Source organism: Curcuma longa, chromosome 8 (assembly GCF_044706935.1).
Source record: "Curcuma longa cultivar G26 ecotype Majalengka, Jawa Barat chromosome 8, ITB_CL_G26_1.1, whole genome shotgun sequence".
Classification (NCBI taxonomy): domain Eukaryota; kingdom Viridiplantae; phylum Streptophyta; class Magnoliopsida; order Zingiberales; family Zingiberaceae; genus Curcuma; species Curcuma longa.
Genome location: NC_133868.1, coordinates 6,516,038 through 6,537,697, shown reverse-complemented (window position 1 = coordinate 6,537,697; position 21,660 = coordinate 6,516,038). Strand labels below are relative to the sequence as shown.

The 21,660-nt window shown below is 37.2% G+C and overlaps 2 protein-coding genes and 1 pseudogene across 2 annotated transcripts; all 3 read right to left on the bottom strand.

Annotated features, from left to right (window-relative positions):
• Positions 1–2,136: 2,136 nt before the first annotated feature.
• On the bottom strand, positions 2,137–3,008 carry LOC141833928 (momilactone A synthase-like). The gene is made up of 2 exons (XM_074721422.1): positions 2,998–3,008; positions 2,137–2,911 (listed from the first exon to the last, which is right to left on the bottom strand). Exons 1-2 carry the CDS (start codon positions 3,006–3,008, stop codon positions 2,137–2,139), a joined length of 786 nt encoding a protein of 261 aa, XP_074577523.1.
• A 7,384-nt stretch (positions 3,009–10,392) lies between these two features.
• LOC141833927 (uncharacterized) lies at positions 10,393–11,642 on the bottom strand. Its single transcript, XM_074721421.1, has 5 exons — positions 11,355–11,642; positions 11,054–11,281; positions 10,891–10,983; positions 10,752–10,819; positions 10,393–10,636 (listed from the first exon to the last, which is right to left on the bottom strand). The coding sequence occupies exons 1-5, from the start codon at positions 11,640–11,642 to the stop codon at positions 10,393–10,395; spliced, it is 921 nt and encodes a 306-aa protein (XP_074577522.1).
• Positions 11,643–14,756: 3,114 nt separating this feature from the next.
• Positions 14,757–16,349, bottom strand: LOC141833926 (transcription factor MTB1-like; annotated as a pseudogene).
• Positions 16,350–21,660: the final 5,311 nt, after the last annotated feature.

The following is a 21,660-nucleotide window of genomic DNA, read 5'->3' as shown; positions in this document are numbered from 1 at the left end:
CCCTTGACGGTATCCTTCGAGCGAATCGAAATGAATTGTCAAACCCAACCTGCCTAAAAAGTAGCATCTTCCTTACATCTCACAACTAAAAGGTTCGACAAAGCCTCAATGGTTAACTCCTGATGGTTTAAAGCCCTAAGCAGTGAAGGGTGAACCTCGAGTTGTAATTGGGCGAATCCGAGCCCAAACCGGAGGAGCAGCTAACGACAAGCTGAGGAGGCGCGACCGTGAGGTGGGAGCCCAACATCGGATGTGAACCTTTACGCTTCCAAGGAAAGGAAGAAGACGAAGAGGAGGTGGAGGCGAGAGCAGCAGGAGGCGATAGGGAGAGCGAAGGGGAAAACATAGCAGGAGGTGGAGGGTAAGTTTGTAAAATCATGTAATGGGGGAGTTGAAACTAAAGTTGGGGAAGATTGGGGAGTGCATGCAAACAAATTCATGAATGGGGACTGACCACAAAGAAAAGTTTTTCATTGGGGATTTTTAAGCAAGTCACCCTATATATATATATATATATATATATATATATATATATATATATATATATATATATATATATAAGTTTTCAAGATTATAATTTATATTTATTATTTTTATTTTTATACTCTTAAGTGTCCGATCCTTGGTCCTTGTTTGCAAATCCACTTCTTTTGAGCGTCGATTGTTGTTTAAATTATATATAAATTTTTAATAATCATATCTATATTTAGGTAGTCACCTTTCACTTAGTTTCTGTGTACTTGGAGTTGCTCCTGGTGCATAATTGAATTGGTTGCGACAAAGTAAAGTTGCTAAAGTGGGCAAGCGTCGAATGTCGACGAAGCTGAGGCAATGTCCTACTCCATCGTGATTAACTGCAACTTCTCAATTTATCTCCTCACATATGGTCGTGAGATCGACCGTGTGGAACTGTTAGAATAGTGAATTCCACCTTTTATTGAAATGTGTACTTGGAGTCGCTTTCGTCTCAGCTTCCTTGTCTATCTCTTAGTTTTCCTATAAAAAATAATCCTTTTAATTTCTTTGGCTCCTGGTAGCTTCTCCAACCTCTAGATCTGAAGCCACCACTGTAGCAACATCATGGAGCCCCTGAAGTCCAGCAGATGTAAGTGTAGGTGATTTATCCTTATACCTAGAGTCAGTCTGATACAAACATATATGCAAACCTACTGATCTCATTTTGTCTCATATGCTTGTATTCTTTTCTTTTTCTTATGACGCCTTCAATCAAAACAAGGAAACAAACATCTTCCCTTCTTCTTTCTCTTCTCTCTCTTTTCTGATCATTTCATCGATTCTTTTTATTCCCCCCATCGGCTTCTTTCTGTTCTTCTCTATTTCCAGTTTAAAAAAGTCGTTATAACCGTCTTCTCTATTGCAAGAGGAGGGAAAGAGGTACAAAATATTTTAAAGTTTACATAACTCCAACACTTAATTTGAATTATTCTAAAAAATTCAAGTTTTGGGCGGACGCCATTGGCTTTGACCAGATCAAACGGAGGAAACCTCTCTAGCTATATAATTCAAGTGATTTAGATTTCAAGATATGATTGAAAGATAATGTTAGAGCTATATATAACAAATTCTGTAAAGAAAAAAAGTGTACGTTAACTATTTCCTCTCCATATAATCCAAATATCACCTATCTTATATTAAAAAATAGAAGTGATCAATTAATTAGTACCTTTCTCCTTCCAATTCTAATATAAAGATAGTAACAAAAATTGACGTGTCTATCCAGTAATGTAGTTGATTTAAAATTTATCAATACCAATTTAAAATATAAGAAACATCAATGTTTATAATAAATCTGTTAGGATATTTCAGCACTGTATTCTTTTTCAGCACCGACATTGCAAGTTCATACTTTCTTCGCATGTCTTTTCCAAATTTTGAATCCAAAACTGGACAAATCTTTAATTCTTCAATTTACTCAAAAGATTTAAAGTCGTTCTTTTTAATGATCAAGATTGTATATTTTTGGATTTACCTAGAACAATATTCTATATTACGAACCAGAACAAAAGGCTTTTTGTGCATGCAAATTCTATGACAATATCACTCAATGGAGCTGATGAGCGATCCTTCCCTTTTATTTAATTTCACAATTTATTGAAGAAGAATATATATAGGGATTTAGAATATTTTGGTGACGCCGGAGGCTCCGTCGACCATGAGGTTGTGGCCGCTCATGAACCTCGACTCGTCGCTGGCCAAGAACAGCGCCGCCTCCGCTATGTCCTCCGCTTTCAGCATCACGCCCTTCAGAGTCGAGATCACCTCTCCCAATGCCTCCACCTCCTCCTCGCTCGCCTGCAAGTGCGACACCGTCAGAGGCGTCGCCACGGGCCCCGGCGATACGCAGTTCACACGCACCCCGTGCTTGCCCAGCTCCGCCGCCGCGCTCCGCGCTAGCCCCACCACCGCGTGCTTCGAGCACGTGTACACCGGATGACCCAGCACTCCCACCACCGACAGCAAGCTCGCCGTGATGATGATGCTCCCGCCTCGCCCCGCCTCCACCATGGCCCGCCCTGCGTGCTTCGTTCCCAGCAGCGATCCCAGCACGTTGACCCCCATCACCAGCTCGAACACCGCGGTCGTGTCGTCCTCGCCGAGGATGCTGCTTCCGGAGGGGTCGATGATGCCGGCGTTGTTGAACATGATGTCGAGCTTGCCGTGGAGGGAGATGGCGGTGTCTACGGCGTGCTTCACGTCGGACTCGAGGCGGACGTCGCAGTGGACGTAGGAGGGGACGTCGTCGGAACCTAGGTCGGCGCAGAGGGCCTTCCCCTTCTCGTCTTGGACGTCAGCGACGATGACACGAGCGCCGTGGCGGACGAACAACTTAACAGCGGCCTCGCCGATGCCGCTAGCGCCGCCGGTGATGACGGCGACCTTGCCTTCGAGCCTGATGAATCAATTAATCAACCATACAATCCATTAACTAACGCGAAAGAAAATACTATAAAAATTTCACAGATTAAAAGTAAAAACCTCCTCTCCATTGAAAACATCTTACTAATCTACAATAATTTTGGTGATGCTTGAATAATGATCCCTCTTCTTCTGTATTTATAGACCGGACATTTGTATTGATTTAAATATTAATAGATATCATCTTTTAAAATATATATATATATTTATATTTATATATATATATGTATTTACTAATCCGGCCGGATTCCGGCCGGAATTCCGGCCGAAACAAGGCAACAGTGTCTGGCGGCGATTTCGGCCGGAATCCGGTCGGATTCCGGCCGAATCGGGGCCGGAGATCGGCCGCGGTCGACGCGCCGAGATCTAGGCGCTCACGTTTATCGCGATCGCGGGCGGACGGCCGAGATCTAGGCGCTCACGGGGCGCGTACTAGGTGTCGCTCAGAATAGCAAGATTGTATATATATATATATATATATATATAAATACATATATTACATATTCATTATATTAATATAATTCTTTTATTAACACGTTTATTTTAATATGAATATTTATTATTTATGATTCTATTATCCAATTATTTATTTTTATTTTATATTAAATAAATAAATTATACACTCATCTCAATCACGTTCAATTCTTTAAACGCTAATTTATATGTGAGGATTATATCATTTCCCTCATTGATTATATAATATCATTTGAATATTATAATCCTCACGCGTTAACATAAATATGGAGATATCATCCTCGTGGGAATTATATTATTCCATGCTTTTCAAATATTTAAATGCCCATTTTCCTATTTCTCGATTATATATAAATGTAAATATATATAAAATAAGTTATGAATAAACATAAGTCACTATCTTGACTTTATGTGATCCACCTGAAAAAACGTTGAAAACCAGGTTTTAAACAATTTGGAACAAATAATTAGAGCGTACGTGTTACGTTATCGGTCCCTTGTCTAGATGCAAAGACATTTCTTTTTCTCAATAAAATCTAAATTCGATAAGTTTCTTTCCTTTAGTACATATTTGGAGTTTTTTAATTCAAAAACACTTAATTTTTTTTGACAATATGACTAAACTGCTACAACTTTGGAATAATATATGTAAATTTATGATGATGTATGTTTATTATTAATTTTTTAGGAAATTAAACTTTCAATTCAGATAAGCTTGCCTCAGCTAATTTTTAAATAAGTTAATTTATTTAGAATATGGATAATGGAAACTAATCAACAGTTTGAACTACTAAAATTTGAAGGAAAAAAGAGTAGCAATGATCGAAAATTCACCAATGAGATAGATGTTGGCGTCCAATGGGCCGTTAGAGGAAAATAAATAGTGATTCATGATTCGTCACTTATCGATTATATATGTTTATCTATAAAGAGTTAACATACAGTAGAAAATACAAATAACAAATATAAAATAGAACAAGCACTAGAGATAAATTAATTTTATATTATTCAAAATCTCAATTTCTACTCTAAGGTGTATCGTCCTAGCAATATATAACATCTATAATTTTTAGAGGCAGATAAATTTTTTACTGTTCATATTTTTATACAAGTAATATAACACAAATACAAAGGTATGAATAGAAAATAATGAAAGTGAATAACTTTATAAATGAGATCTTTGCTTTGCTCATTGTTGAATACTTTGGATTGCCTTTTGAAGGTTTGAAAATATAACAATATTCTTCTCCAAAATCCTCAAGAATTTCTCAAATCTTCCATGAAACTTTTCTTTATAGGGTTGTTGTCTTGACTAAAACTATTCAATAGTTGATTGCTAGCACCATCAGTCGATTACTCTATTTGAATTTGAACGTTGCACCTACAGTATGACTCTTTTCAAATAAGCTTTGATGAACAATAATCGATTGTTCATTACCATCAACCGATTGATGATAAAGCAAGCAAATGTCACAATCAAATTGAAAATATATTGTTCGCTTGAACAGTGACAATATATAATCAATTACTTCATTCTATCAATCGATTGATGATAATCAATTGAATTTATTAGTTGAGTTTCAAACATTCTATTTGTTGTTATAGTGTCATCAATCGATATTCAAATCTAGCAATCGACTGATGTACAATAAACCCTCTCAAACTCCGAACTCAGGGTTTACAGGTTTATCAATTGATTGTTATTATCTAAAAATCACTTTATACCTCTATTTTAGCCTTAACAAGATTGAATTCTCACCTTACCTAATATCCGGTTGATCTCAACCTAATCAACCTAGCAATCGACTGAGTACAGTAAACCCTTTCAAACTCTGGACTTAGGATTTACAGGTTTATTAGCCAATTGCTACTATCTAAAAATCACTTTATACCTCTATTTTAGCTTTACCAAGATTGAATTGTCACCTTACCTAATATTTGATCTCAACCTAATTAGTCTATCAAGACTTTATTTGTTTAGCATCCGATCAACTTTAACATGTCATGACTTTTTTTGTCTAGTATCCGGTCAACTTTAACTTATCAGGACTTCACCATTGCTTAGTATCTAGTTAATCTTAATCTGTCAAAATTTTATCACTATCTAGCATCCTGTCAACTTTGATTTGTTAGGATTTCACCATTGTCAAACATTCGGTCCTCTTTAATATATTTGGACTTCTCTCATTGCTAAGCATCCGATCAATCTTGATCTACTTGGACTTCACGACTGACTCGCTGTTAGATTTTTAACTATAAGTGTCCGAGTAACTATGATCCACTTGAATTTCTCTTTTGTTAACTCCATGTTGAACTTCCGAATGTCAAATATCTATCCTATCAATCGTGATCCACTTAAACTTCTCTATTGTCAAGTATCCGGTCAACCTCAATCCACTTGACTTTTTGCTAATTAACCATCCACATTCAAATCAACTTGATCAACATGACTCGTGATCGATTGTATCAATAATCTCTAATAATCTCCATCTCTAATAATTTTTCCTTCTACTAGATGTCTAGCTTTTGTCAATAGACATATTGATTAAATCTCGAAACTCAATTCAAGCCAATTCAAACTTAATCAATCTTGATCAAAGGTCGATTGCACTAACCAAGGGTGTAGGCAGGGTTGGGCTTCACTGGGCTCTAGCCCAGTGCAGCTCCACAATGAGAGCCAATATACCCAGCAATTAATATACCCAGTAATTGGAGTTTAAGTATATGGAGTCAATCCAGCCCAGTATAACAGCCCAATCCAACCTAACAATTAAAGCCAATACATCTCAAATTTAATAAAAACCCTACTTACATAGTTTGATGGTATAGAAAAAAAAGAGTTTTCTTTTATACATGTATGCATTATTTTATATATATATAATTTAGCCCAGGACAGTTAAAGATCCTGGCTACACCATTGGCAGTAACAATAGAAACTAAGATAAGGTGTAATTCGACTCACATTCTGATCTAACCTAATGTTCTTTATAAGTATGAGCAGAAAGGTACATGCGAAGGTTAGGATTGTAGTCTCTAGTAAATTAGGGACGTACGGGTCAATCACCAAGTCATTTATTATTGCTTAATGACCATTAATCCCAAAAAATGATGATGTGAAAAGTGGCATAGATTGTCACCATAATCTACGGGAAATTAGGGATCATAGACGAACAATAAAGGAGTCGTGAACCATGTTTGCATACGACCAATAACTTCATTAGTAATAGTGACAGGTAGAGAACTCAGAATAAAGAATTCAAGGGATTGAGCTCGAACGAAAGAGTTAATGATCAGAACTAAACTTAGAGCAGAGTTTAACAAACTAAGACTTGAGGTAGAGAGGTTAGGAAATTGAGCCTGTAATCAGTGTAGTTGAGAGTATTTATTTGCAGTACTTCAACGATATTAATGTGTCAACCTAAATTGAGAGATTTTCCCTTTAACCTAAGGTCTTTAAACATTTTTTTCTGATAATCTAGGTTTTCAGTTCTTTGAAGTGATTAATCATGGAGGGGACAGGTCCGGTGGCGTAGTCATGATTTCTAACCAGAGGAGGCAAATTCAAATGAAATTTTCTAAAAATCTTAAATTTTATATTTTACTTCACAACTATACACAATAATTTTTAAAAATTATATTTTACTATTATAATACATCAAACACTTTCAAAATCGAATTATCCAACTCTAAAAGCTTAAAAATACTTTTAAAATATAATATGAACTTTTTAAAAATTCCAAACATTAGTATAAATCTATTTTCACAATCTAAAAGTTTAAATTTTGAATTAAGGAGTTTAAAACAAACTTAAATTCAAAAATTTTGACCTTAACCCTTGGTTTTAGTTGAAATAACTATCCATTGATCCTTGGAGCTATTTTCTTCAACATCTATTCAAGAACACAACACAATTCAATCAATCAACCAAAGTTTAAACACTACTACAAAAAAGCTAATACACAATGCTTTTTATGCATTGTCTATTTGGCAGAAAAAGCGTTGTAAAAACCCCTGTTGTAAAAGAGGAGTCTTAAAGACAACGTAAAAAAAGCGTTGTCTTTGTTAACATCGACAATACTTTTTGCAATTTTTAAAAACACTACAAGAATTCAGGTATTTAGTGACGATATTTTTTCGTCGCTAACTTAAAAATTTCGTCGCTAACATATCTTGGCGACGAAACAATTTCGTCGCTAAAGTCGTCGCTATAAGCTTGTCGCAAATTAACATTAGCGACGAATTATATATATTTCGTCGCTAACATTAGCAACGAAATCATAATCGTCCCTAATTCAACATATTTCGTCGCTATATTTAGCGACGAATTATATAATTTCGTTGCTAATGTTCATACGATTAGCAACGAGTTTTAAAAATATCGTCGCCTAAAATATTAAGGATTAGCGACGAATTTGGGAATTTCGTCGCTAACACTCGGATTTTCTGAAAATAATATTTCGAGTGTTAGCGACGAATTAGGGAATTTCGTCGCTAACACTCGGATTTTCTGAAAATAATATTTCGAGTGTTAGCGACGAATTAGGGAATTTCGTCGCTAACACTCGGATTTTCTGAACGATAACATTTCGAGTGTTAGCGACGAATTCGGGAATTCCGTCGCTAACTATACAATTAGCGATGATTTTGTTTAAAATTAGCTAATTTCGTCGCTAAGGTTCGGTTTTCTTCTGCCCAACCCGCCCATTTTTTCTCTGATATCCTGCTGAAATACAATCAAAACACACTCAAACCACACTCAATCCATAACAATATATACTCAAAACACACTCAATCCATAACAATATATCCAATACACTCAAAACACATAACAAGTTCACTCAAAACACAATCACAACACAAAGTTCAAATACATTAGTAAAATTTCAGTGCAGAACCAATTCAAGTGCAGTAATTATATTACAATACAGTAATTAGTTCAAATACAGTTTTGGCCCAGGTGGCCTAGTCATGGTAGGTGAAACAGAACTGAAGAGGTAAGAGCCCAGAAAATGCTGTATACCTGAAAAGAGAACAACCAATAATTAGCTCAAAACAATCAGACAAAAATACCAACAGACAAAAATACCAATCAGACAATTAAGCATGTTGAGATGCATTCGATCTTTAATGATGCAGATCCTTCAAGATTAAGATTTACACACAGACTTCTTTTGTTAGACGACATGGAAGTTTGAGGAATGAATTTCCATGTTCCCTTTACATTGTGAGAAAGTCTTAATACAAAATTATTCTATTTTAGTAGAAAGGAATGAATCCTTCTGTCTTTTGGTAGGACATTTCAGTAGAAAGAGAATAAACAACAGGAAAAATAATGCTTACAAAAAAATAAAGCTAATTAGCATTTGGTTGGAAAGAGATAGAACAGTGAAGATGTATATATTACTTTCATCATGATTCATTTTGTGGATACAATTTTTGAGAAAAATTAATTATATTTTTCAATATAATTAATTTGTTGGCCATTGAGGATTCATTTTCTATAACTAATTTAGAGATTGATGGCTCATGTCTATAATGAGACTTTATGAATTTTGATGGGTTGTTCAACCAAAACAAACTGTTCCATTGATGTTCTCCTTTAATAAACTCTCAAACTTTAATAAACTCTCAAACTACAAAAAGAGTTATCACACGGTAATTACATATCAAAAAGGACATTTCATTCTAAAAATACCTCTCTAGATTAGCAAAAACATGCATGCAAGTAGAAATTAGTGAAACCTCTTTAAAGGACCTCACCCTTAGGGAAATAGCTCTTTGAGAAAACCTATGGATTCGATACCATGTAGAAATTAGTGAAACCTCTTTAAAGGAGCTTTCACTTAATAAACCAAGTAATTATTTTCTTGTCAATTTGGTAAATAGTATCATAATAGATGGCACATGATTATTAAACTTTTCTGGTATTAAACTGAACTTAAAATTACTGCTGGAGGTATCAAATATTCTTGAAATTACCTTGAAGAAGGATGAACCAGAGAAGCAAAGAACCACCCTTGTGTGCATCCAAGTTTAGCATACGTAGTCTGTACAAAGACATTCAGCACTTTAATCAAAGGACCAATAGTTTAGTTCATATACAATTTAGATTATTCATGGATTTCATGCAATAATACATCACAATTATACTAATATGATGCAACACAAGTGAGACTACTTTAAGCATTTGCCCTTGACATTTTTACGTGTCTAAGAAATCTCATTTCATGCATTGAGAATCACATATTTATTAAGAATATAATATGATATAGCAAATCTTTTCTTTGGATAAATGTATTTTGTCGGAACCAAGAAAATCTCTTGATTAGGAATAGATTTCTTATATTTATTCCATAAATCCTCATGCAAATTCTTCATATACTTGTTTTTGGCTCAAGTGACTATCCAAATATGAAAGTAGATCTCAACAAGCACTACCAAAAGGTCAATGCTACAAATAGAATAATGTTGGTTAAAATTATTTTAATTTTAATCAAAATTACTCTAATAACAGTCAAACCTACATCAAATTGACTAAAAATTGCTACAAATGGAACTAAAACTTCTATAATAGGCTTTAGAGTTCCACAACATAATCTGCACAGGTTCAATGTTTACAAGTTCCAACCTAAGTATGTGCTATTGGTGCATGATAATTAACATGAGTTCCATTAGATAACTACTACTACAAATAGAATATGTGTTAGAACATGGAAACAAACTTATATAATTCTCTCTCTATATATATATATATATAGTAGGAAACTCAGATGATGGTTAAGATTTAACTTACCGTCACAACCTAAGGTGCAGGGGGAGGTGGAGCTGAAGAAGAATCATGGATTAAAGATTGTAGCGCTCCAGGTGCCAACCGATTAAGAATTTGTTCAAATATATCTTGTCTGGATCTCATTGCTTGCAACTGATCTTGGGTGCTTGCTAACTGATCCTGAGTGGTTGCTAATTGAAGTCGGGTGGTCGCTAACTCTGCTTCAGTGCCTTCGAGTCTTTCACGCAGTGCTGTATTAGTGGTTCTAGATGAGGAGGTGGCATCTGAAGAAGTGGACCTAACTGGCTTTGGCCCACTGCCAAGTCCTCTAATATAGCCCGAGCGTGTACCGAGGACTCGATCACAAACTGTATCCGCAATTTGTACTGCATCGATGTCATTTCCTGAAGATTCTTGTGTCTGAACATATTCATCACGCAGTCTGACCATATCATCCTAAGAATAACAAATATGTTAAAATATATATAAAATTCATTCTACATTATTAATAACAAATTTAGTAAATTATAAATAACTTACGTATGCAGTTGCGGCCCTCTCCCCAACCCACCCTTTTGACGTGCTGTAATGAGTTTCATTAAAGACGGTAATCCGATCTTTTCGCTGTGACTGATCGATCTGAAAAAATTAATGTGTTAATATTGTAATTCATACATTATATATACGATAGTTATACAATTTATACTTACACCGTCATAACTGTATTGAATAAATGATTTAGAGCCTCCCCGATGATTAAATGGAAGTTTTGCCCGATTTTCAACATTTTTTGCAGATCGTGCCTATCATACAAAAATTCATATGAATAATATAATGCAAAGACAACAAAACAGGTACATTAGAATAAGTTACCTGAAATGCCTCTGACTCAAACAAATCACACATATAGTGCCAATCAGCTTCTATCTCACAAAACTCAGTTGGCATATGTTGCCGCCGCTCGATAGGAGGAAGGTGCAATAGCTTTTTATAATGGGTATGCATTTTACTTCGATTATCTCTATATCTTGCGCTCATTAATCTGTCCGTCTCCTTTCTAACAGACGATGGACCCTCCTCAAAACTAATATCAAAAGCAGCCTGAAAAAATAAATAATATAAATTTGGCATGTGATTAATAATAAAAATGTAATTATAAATTATTAGTACTTACTGATAATCGATCATATATCATATTCTTCCTATCAGCGGGGATATGCTTCCAACTCTTAATTTGTAACGGAGCAAACTTCTTTATTGAAACACCCAACTCAGTCATAAATGCAGCTGCATTGGGGCCAATCGGATGGCCATCGCTCTTACGGAAAGTAATGGGTAATCTACCCCGCTCCTCGATCTGGCGTCGCAGCCGATCAGAATGTGTACCACGTGTCTCCCTACGTAACGGTCGGCCTGTAGAAACAAAAGAATTGAGGTGCGCTGATGTTGATATTTTGTGCATTTCTTAAATCAGTAAACATGTCTTCAAAATCATCGTCTTCAAAATCACAATCGTTTGCAGTTTCATTATCAATACTTATATTACCAGATGATGTAGCAGCTTCTCCATGAAAATTCCAGACTTTATATAATTTGTCAAATCCCCACCTATAAAGATGTCCTCGAACATAATCCAATTCATATTTAAACAAATTGCCACACCGCCGACATGGACAACGAATTTTTGATAAATTCAAACTTATCATATAATTCTCCGCCATCTTTAAGAACTCATGTAACCCATTTATATATTCATGGCTAATCCGATTCTCGATCATTATCCAATTTTTGTCCATATTTAAACAACCTGGTGAAATACATGAAAATTTTCATACCCTAAAATAGCTCAAAAAAATCATAATAAGAGAATAAGAAAATCTACGGAAAGTTAAGGAAAAAAGAATAAGAAAACTATATCCTAAACAAATATCAATCCAACAACTATAATCTGCTATAGCAACTCAATTTTCCACTAAAGTTTTCTTCTTCTATTCTCTTCTGTTCATTGTTCTACAAAATATATTCTTTCCAACATAAGGATATCAAAATTGATATTTTTTATCTAAGAACTAAATTTTAATTAAATGTTCCCATGGATTTTATAAAGACTATTGGCAAGAGGTGATCAAGTTCCACCTTTGTACAGTGAGCAAACTATTTCAAGAAAATTTGATTTAATTTTAATAAACAGCACTACAAAAACTTCAGCCAACTTTTCTACATCAAGAAGTTTCCAATCAGTGTTCGTTAGCCTAAAATAAATCCATTTTTTCATCTACTGATATGTGGAAACGCATATGTTAAACCTAGGATAACCTAGGATGTTAAAGCTATGGTAGACATGTTCATAATTACAGAACAAAGGTCTCAAATAGAACATGATCAATGCATAACAACTATAATCTAAAAATAGAACATGAACAATCTAATAGAGATAACAGATCCATTTAATAAATTCTTACCGAATTCAACCAGTGAACAGTAGTAATCCAAATCTGATCACAGCCCTAGTTTAGCCACCGGTTCCACTCCCTTCTCCTTCTACTTCCCTTGTAAAGATGGTTGGCGATGTGGAAAGCTCCTAGGCAGCTCTCCAACCTCTCGCTGTAGCCGGCGAGCAGACACGCGAAGAAGAGTGGAGGAAGAAGAGGGAAGATCGCGAGCTCTCCAACCTCTCGCTGTAGCCGGCGAGCAGACACGCGAAGAAGGAGGAAGAAGAGGGAAGATCGTGATGAGGAGAAAGAGATGTTGGCTTCGGCGCGATTGGGAGAAGAAACTCGTGATTGGGAGAAGAAACTCGCGATTGGGAGAAAGGAGGAGATTAGGGCGCAGCGACGAGGAGAAAAGGAGAAAGGAGGAGATTAGGGCGCAGCGGAGAAAGGGAGAAGGTGGATCGGGGGGAGATTAGGGCGCAGCGGAGAAAGGTAGAAGGTGGATCGGGGGAGATTAGGGCACGCTGGAGAAAGGGAGAAGGGGGTGCGCGGGGTGTTTAGACGATGCTTAGCGACGAAAAATGTGTTTTCGCCGCAAATAATTAGATTAGCGACGATATTTTTTTTTTGCCGCAAACAATTGCAAAACAGCGGAATAAAAGCTCGATGGGTTAGCGACGAATTAATATTTTCGCAGCTAACAAAACTGGTAAAAGAAGTTAGCGACGAAAATTCAATGTTTCGCCGCAAAAAACGTTGTCGGAAAATATTAGCAACGTTTTTTTCATTTCGTTGCTAATGTTTAGCGACGAAATTTTATATTTCGTCGCTAAAATTTTAGTTTAGCGACGAAATAATGTTTTCGCCGTAAATACTTACAATTAGCGACAAAACATAAATTCGTCGCTAATATTTCGTCGCTATTTTACTCAATTGTTGTAGTGAAAGCGTTGTCTATTATAGTTAACAGCGTTGTCTATTATAGTTAACATGCGTTGTCTATTATATTTAACATCGTTATCTATTATACAAATATTATTATCAATAAATAAAAACCATTGTATTTTTCATGTACAAAAATAAAGTCTATTATATTTACCAAATGACTTCCATATACAAAATCATTGTCTATTACAAAAGCATTGTCACAAAAGCATTACATAGATTTAATTACATAATATATGCTTCTACCAACTATCACATTATATATGTTGTTGAAGTGATATGACCTCGGCTTCTACCCCTCACACGCCCGGCTCAAGTGCTTTTGTAATCACATCTTCTTTTGTCCCTTCAATTTGAAATATGGAATATATAAGTAACATCTATATATTTAAACCAATAAAAACTAATCTAAGATATATATAACTGTAAGGGTGCGTTTGGTTGGGGGTCATCCGTGATTACCTTGATTATGTGATTACCAAGTAATTACATAACTAAGGGTATAGGGAATAAAATATAACCTAATATTGTTTGGTTTAATCCTAGGTAATGAGACAAAACCTTATTTGTTTGAAGGTTTTAATACATTACTTACTTTAACATTTACTATATTACCCCTAGTTTAATTATAATCATTTTTTATAATTAAATTAATTTGATATTTAATTAATTTTTAAAATTAAATTAAATTATTAATTATAATATTAATAATATAATATATATTATAAATTTTAAAAATTTAAATTATCTTAAGAGAAGCTCTAACAAATCGGGGTAAGTATTTTAGTAAAACTGAATCGATCGAATTGAATAAATCAAAAATTGATTAGAAATTAAAAATACCAATTAGAAATTTACATTTCAAACTAAGAATACATGAAAATAAATATGGGTTGTGACAAAATATTACTTACATACGCTACTCTTTGGCAAAACTAGTTTCACACAAACACAATTCATATTTTGATAAACTCTATAGGGTGCTATATCAAAAGTCATATTCAAAATAATTACAAATCAAAGTATACATCAGAAATATAAAACACTTCAAACACCTACTGATCACAACCGAAAGCTAAATATGTTTGCCATGCTCATATATTTTTTGAATAATTAGTTACTATAATTAATAAACTCTGGCTAAATGACATATATATATATATACTAATTTTAATTTCATTTCTCTAGCTAATCAACTACTAATTAGATTCCAATGCTATGGCAGAAATTAAGCTGGTTTTTACCTTCTGCTCCAGCGATCGGACGATAAACATGTGCAATACGCTGTCCCTGTTTGCGTCCACCTTGGTGTCCACCACATCACTCTGCGAGGTCCTCAGCGCTCGGATGACTTTGGAGAGCGGGTGCCCCTCTAGCGAGCAGCTCACCCGGACAACCACCTCTCGCTCCTCCGTCTCCACCTCGATCTGATTGGGCCTCCTCAAATCCGTAGAGGTTGTGCCATCCCAGACTTCTCGCTCCGATTCCATCTCCTTCTGCAGCTTCTGCTGGAGCTTGGTGATGTAGGCTATGGTGTCACCGAGCAGTGAGGCCTTGTCCATTTTGGAGATGTTGGGCACCACCGCGCGCAGGGCATAGAATTTCTGGTTCAGCTTCTCCCTCCGTTGCCTCTCCACCTCCACGTGGTTCAGCGGCTCATGCCGGCCGTTCGCAGGCTTCCACCCCCTCTTCCGCGGTCGCCGCTCCTCTGCGGTCGCTATAGTCTCCGCTTGCTCCTTGCTCGGGCCTTCTACGTCGGACAGATCGGCATCCATTGCCAATTCCCGAAGGCTGGCAGAAGCAGGGTTTCCTCCGACGACACCAAAATCAATTTGCCCTGACGGCGGAGTGAAGGATTGCGACGTTGGCCGGTGAAGCTGTTGAAGTTGTAAAGGGCTCACGGAGTCACACTTGCTCAGATTGTGATTCCACTACAGCAGAGTTCTGCCATTGCTGATTGGGTTCCTTAGTTGGTGATCTCCTGGCTTCTCGGTCATCTCCGGTGGCCTCTTTTGCGACTTCTCTGGCGAAGCAACGCTACCATTGACACAATCGTGGTCGGGGTACAAATCATTTCCAAAAATCCTAGGATGCTTCGCGATATGGCCGCTAATGGGGTTCTCCAAGCCGAAAGCTGATCTAATCGAGCGCAGCACCTCGAAGCTCTCCGGCATGGTATCTAGAGATCCCAACTCAAGCACGGAGGCGTCGAGCGGAATAAAGACGGTGGTTCGGAACCCTGTCGACCTCGCAAGAAATGCCCACACGCTGCCAACCACCGGCGATGTGAGCTCCGCCTTAGAGATCTAGATATGCTTACCCGAGGCAAGCGCTCTCCCAGCTGCGTCCACCCCTTTAGGGAACGAGAAATACATCGATACCAGGAAGTACATCTCCACGCCGGTGATGCGATCGAGCCTCAGCGTGTAGTTCTCGTCGTCGGAGCCGCCATGGACGAAGGCTTCAAATCGCCACCACCGCTAGGGTTTCGCTCGCGGAGGGTTTCGCGATTAGGCTCGCGGGGTAATTTCGTAAAGAAAATTTCCTTAACCCCGAAATCAAGAAAAACCTAAGTTTTCCTTGGTTTTCCAATTCCGGATTGGATGCCCTCTTTTGCTAACGTATGCTGACGTGTCGAGCATGAAACATTACTTGGGAATCGCCGATTACCTAAATCAAACAAGGTGTTGGTTGATAACTTTAGATGGATAACCAAGATAATCACAGATGACCCCCAACCAAACGCACCTTAAAGGTTTTAATTAGCTGCATGTTATAGTACCTTTGTCCATTGGTAATCACATATAGTATCTATGCTTTTCTGTATTACTCTACAAACACGGCAAACAAGACCAAACTTATCATGGAGCAAGTAGGAATGACCACATTCTTCTTCTTCTTCTTCTGCTTCTTCTTCTTGTTGGGTTGCAAAGGTGCAAACATAGTCCCACATCTAAAACACATGGGAAATATAATGGGTTTAAAAGGATGGAAAGTATCTCCATTGGCATGAGGCCTTTTGGGGAGAGCCCAAGAACAAAACCATGAGGGCTTAGGCCCAAAGTGGACAATATCATGCCATTGTGGAGATACAGACATCCTTGGGGACCCTACAATTGGTATCAGAGAAAGGCCGCTCTTCACCGGACTAACCGCCGGATGAGCCATGATCCGGATCTAACCATGTGGGTTGAACCTTAAAATTAAAGGAAGTAGGGGCTCCCGTATTTGAATCAAGAGGACCAGACATCGGGCAGGAAGTCCTAGTAGGTCGGGTAGACCGAGGGGCATGAAGTCCTGGTTGCGGCTGGGCAGGAAGTCCTAGTAGGTCGGGTAGACCGAGGGGCATGAAGTCCTGGTTGCGACTGGGCAGGAAGTCCTAGTAGGTCGGGTGGACCGAGGGGCAGGAAGTCCTGGTTGCGGCTGGGCAGGAAGTCCTAGTAGGTCAGGGTGGACCGAGTATACAACAACAACAACAACCAAGCCTTATCCCACTAAGTGGGGTCGGCTATATGGATCCTTTTACGCCATTGAGCTCTATCTCCTATTATATCATCATTTATATTTAAATAAATTTTATCTTGTTTTATTGTTGCTAACCAAGTCTTTTTTGGTCTACCTCGCCCTCGTTTGATATGCGTATTTGTTATAGTTTCACACCGCCTAACTGGAGCATTTATCGGTCGTCTAAGTACATGTCCGTACCACCTTAAACGTGTCTCACGGAGTTTTCCCTCAATAGATGCAACTCCAACTTTCTCTCTAATGCTCTCATTTCTTATTCTGTCCATCTTCGTATGTCCACACATCCATCTTAACATCCTCATCTCCGCAACTCTCATCTTTTGCTCATGTGCTCGAGTCATAGCCCAACATTCAGCGCCATATAACATGGCAGGTCTAATTGCCGTTTTATAGAACTTTCCTTTAAGTTTTAGAGGCACTTTACGATCACATAAAACACCTGATGCTCTCCTCCACTTCAACCATCCTGTTTGTATTCTATGTAAGACATCTCTCTCAATCCCTCCATCGGCTTGCAAAAATGATCCTAAATATTTAAAACTCTCAGTTTCAGACAACTCATCATCTCCTATTTTAATACTTGTCTCACTACGTTCAATATTGCTAAACTTAAATTCCATATATTCTGTCTTTACTCTACTAAGCCTAAAACCTTTCTCTTCTAGTGTTTCTCGCCAAGATTCTAATTTAGCATTTACTCCCTCACGTGTCTCATCTACCAATACAATATCATCTGCAAACAACATGCACCATGGTACGGTATCTTGAATATGTCCAGTAAGTTCATCCATGATTAGTGTAAAAAGATAAGGACTTAGAGCTGACCCTTGATGTAACCCTATCTTTATTGGAAATGCTTCAGTTAATCCGCCTGAAGTCTTCACTCTAGTCGTTACTTCCTCATACATATCCTTAATTAGGTCAATATATACTACGCTAACACCCCTCTTTTCTAGAATTCTCCATATAATTTCCCTTGGGACTCTATCATAAGCTTTTTCTAAATCAACAAATATCATATGTAGATCTTGCTTTTGCCCCCGATACTTTTCAATTAGTTGCCTGAGAAGATGTATAGCTTCTATTGTCGACCTACCAGGCATAAACCCAAATTGATTTTCGGTGACCATAGTCTCTTTCCTTAATCGTTTTTCTATTACTCTTTCCCAAAGTTTCATGGTATGACTCATTAATTTAATGCCCCTATAATTTGCACAATTTTGTACGTCCCCCTTATTCTTATATAAGGGAATTAGAGTACTTACTCTCCATTGATCTGGCATTTTCTTTGTTTTTAATATCATGTTAAATAATTTTGTAAGCCATTCAATACCTTGTTTCCCTAAGCACTTCCATACCTCTATCGGGATATCATCTGGTCCAACGGCTTTTCCATTTTTCATTCCGTTTAAAGCTTGTTCTACTTCTGAAATTTGAATTCTACGGTAAAAATTTAAATTTCTATACTCATTTGACCTGCTTAAATTACCTAAGTTAAGTTGATCACCTACACCTTCATTAAAAAGTTGATGAAAATACCTCTTCCACCGCTCTTTTATTTCTCCATCATTTACTAATACCCTATTGCATTCATCTTTAATACATCTTATTTGGCTAATATCTTTTGTCTTCCTCTCTCTCACTTTAGCTATTTTATAAATGTCTTTTTCTCCTTCTTTTGTATCCAATTTTCGATATAACTGCTCAAAAGTTGTATTTTTAGCTTCATTCACTGCTTTTTTAGCCTCTTTCTTAGCTAATGTATATTTTTTTAAATTTTCTTCATTCTTACAAATATATAATTTCTTATAGGCTATTCGTTTTTCCTTCACTTTTTCCTGTACTTTCTCATTCCACCACCAAGATTCTTTACTTGGTGGTACATGCCCCTTTGACTCGCCGAGTATACTCTTGGCTATTATTTTCAACTTTGATACCATTTTATCCCATGTCGTAGTAGGGTCACCGTATACTTCACCTAATACTTGTCCTTCTACCTTCTCCTTAAATATGTTTTGTTTCTCATCCTTCAACTTCCACCACTTAATTCTAGGAGTAGTGGATATTTTCTTTTTATGGATATTATGCTTAAGACGTATATCCAATACTACTAACCTATGTTGGGTAGTTAAACTTTCTCCAGGAATGACCTTACAATCTTTACAAATCTTTCTATCCCTCTTCCTAACCATAAGAAAGTCAATTTGCGATTTATTATTCCCGCTTTTAAATGTGATCAAGTGTTCTTCTCTTTTCTTAAAAAACGTATTAGCTAGTATAAGATCATATGCTATCGCAAAATCCAGTATAGTTTTACCTTCCTCATTTCTTGTTCCAAACCCATAATCCCCATGCACCCTCTCATATTCCTCATTTTTCACTCCAACATGTCCATTTAGATCACCTCCTATTAAAACCATTTCATTTGATGGAATATTTTGTAATACTTCATCTAGGTCATCCCAAAACCTTGATTTGGTATTTTCATCTAATCCTGCTTGAGGTGCATATACACTAATTACATTTATAGTGTCTTTCTCCACTACTATTTTGAGAGCTATAATTCTATCCCCCTTTCTATTTACTCCTACAACTTCATCCTTTAACGAACTATCTACAATAACACCAACTCCATTTCTTGTTTTACTCTTCCCTGTGTACCATAACTTATAACCCGAGTTCTCTATTAACTTTGCCTTTTCGCCTACCCATTTTGTCTCTTGTACACACAAAATACTAATTCTTCTCCTAATCATCGTATCTACTACCTCCATTGTTTTACCAGTAAGGGTTCCTATATTCCATGTTCCAAATCTTAGACTATTAATTTTCCTATAATTTTTATTCTTACCCAACCTATGGTGTGAGAACTTTTGCTCATTTAACACTACACCCAAGTTCTCATGGAGATGTAGCGGTCCTTGCCGAGACGTTACAGTCGGACCCTGCAACGCGTTCCTTCCGGGGAACATCCTAGCATTAGCACAATAGTTTAATGGATCCATTCATGAGTGTTTGCCTTAGTTTAACGCTGGCTGGCAACCTAACGCAACCCTCCTCCTTTATCCGGGCTTGGGACCGGCAATGATAAGGTAAACTTATCACAGGCGGAGTTAATCAATTGAAACACCAATATCTGTCAGAGATATTACATGAATGGCTTCAAGTTCTTTAGTTACGCTCCCATACTTGCCTCCATCCATCCTTTCCTCCTTTGTTGCAATCCTCATTGTTGATCTTCCTCCTCTTATTAGCCTCGAGATCCATACTAGAAGGGGAAAAAAGGTATATTGCAGTGATAGAAATAATTTTTGGGGGAAGACAAGAGGCAAGGTTTTAGGAGGATAAACCTCTCACGCGAAGGTGCAGGATCATGTCCATGAGAGTTGGGTGTCCAAAGTTTCTCCACGTTAGGGCTACTCGACTTTGAAACCCTAGGGCAAGTTGAGGGAGGGTGACGAAGAAGGCGACTAAGGGGTTTGCTTGATGGTCGAGCTAGTTTAGCCCGGGGAGATGATGTGCCATGAATCAAAAAGCTCCCCGTTGCGACAGCGTGGGAAGCCGGCACCGCTATACTTGTTGGCTGCGAAAAGAACGAGATGGGAGAAAATGTCGGACCGCGTCGTTGCTCCCGTTGAGGATGAAACTAGCATGAGAGTGTTATACTGCGTCGGGATTGGGATTCGGAGAGGATAAGTTGGGCGGAGTGGTGAAAGCGGAAGAGAGGCAAGGAGAGGTGCAAGAGGGGGGAAGAGGATCGAAGCATAACTTCGAAGCATACCGTGGAGATAAGAAGCTGAAAGGTTTCTGATGAGCGAAATCTTCGAAGCAGACCGCGGAAGATCCTGGATATATAAGATATCCTACGTTTGAAAAAACTGTTATCTTTGACCAATCAAAAAAACGCTAATAGACAACGCTTTCTTAAAAGGCGTTGTCTCTGACCCAAAAAAACTGCTAATAGATAACGCTTTCTGAAAAACGTTGTCTTTGATTTTTATAAGACAACGCTTTTGGCTAAAAACGTTGTTGAATAAAAAAAGACAATACTTTTGACAAAATGCGTTGTCGTTCTAGTGTTATGTATTAGCTTTTTTCTAGTAGTGAAAATTTTCTACTCTAAATGTCAAAAAATAGAACAAACAATCAAAAAGTGAGCTGAAGTTCCATTTCACTCACTACACTACAACCTTTAAAATTACACTTTATGTACTGAAACTGAGCTTAAATTTACTCAAACCATAATTTTTTATGACAAGAACCAATGGCGACGGCAAAAAATGAGTCGCACAACTCTAGCGAGAGAAGAGGCCCGACAGACTTATTCCAAGTCACGATATTTTCTCGTAAACGTGGTACCAATAGATAGCTTAGGTTGAGGGTTTTAGTCAATTTTAATTTTTTGACGACTAATAGTGGTGAGCCAATGGGTCAAAATAATGGTGAGGGTTTGAGACTATTTTGGAAAAGAAATAAAGAAAGAAATAGCTATGAATCAGATATATTTTCATCTTAAAAAATTCACATGGAGGTCTAATCTAGAAGAATTCTAATTTAATTTAGTGGAATTTTGGAAAA

Bases quoted from the DNA above. Each gene is read 5' to 3' on its own strand.
- LOC141833927 (XM_074721421.1), bottom strand. From the start codon at position 11,642: ATGCACAAAATATCAACATCAGCGCACCTCAATTCTTTTGTTTCTACA. The intron at 10,820-10,890 runs GTAAGTATAAAT...TAATTTTTTCAG, and splicing joins TTCAATACAGTTATGACGGT to ATCGATCAGTCACAGCGAAA. The intron at 10,637-10,751 runs GTGGGTTGGGGA...TGTTATTCTTAG, and splicing joins CATTACAGCACGTCAAAAGG to GATGATATGGTCAGACTGCG.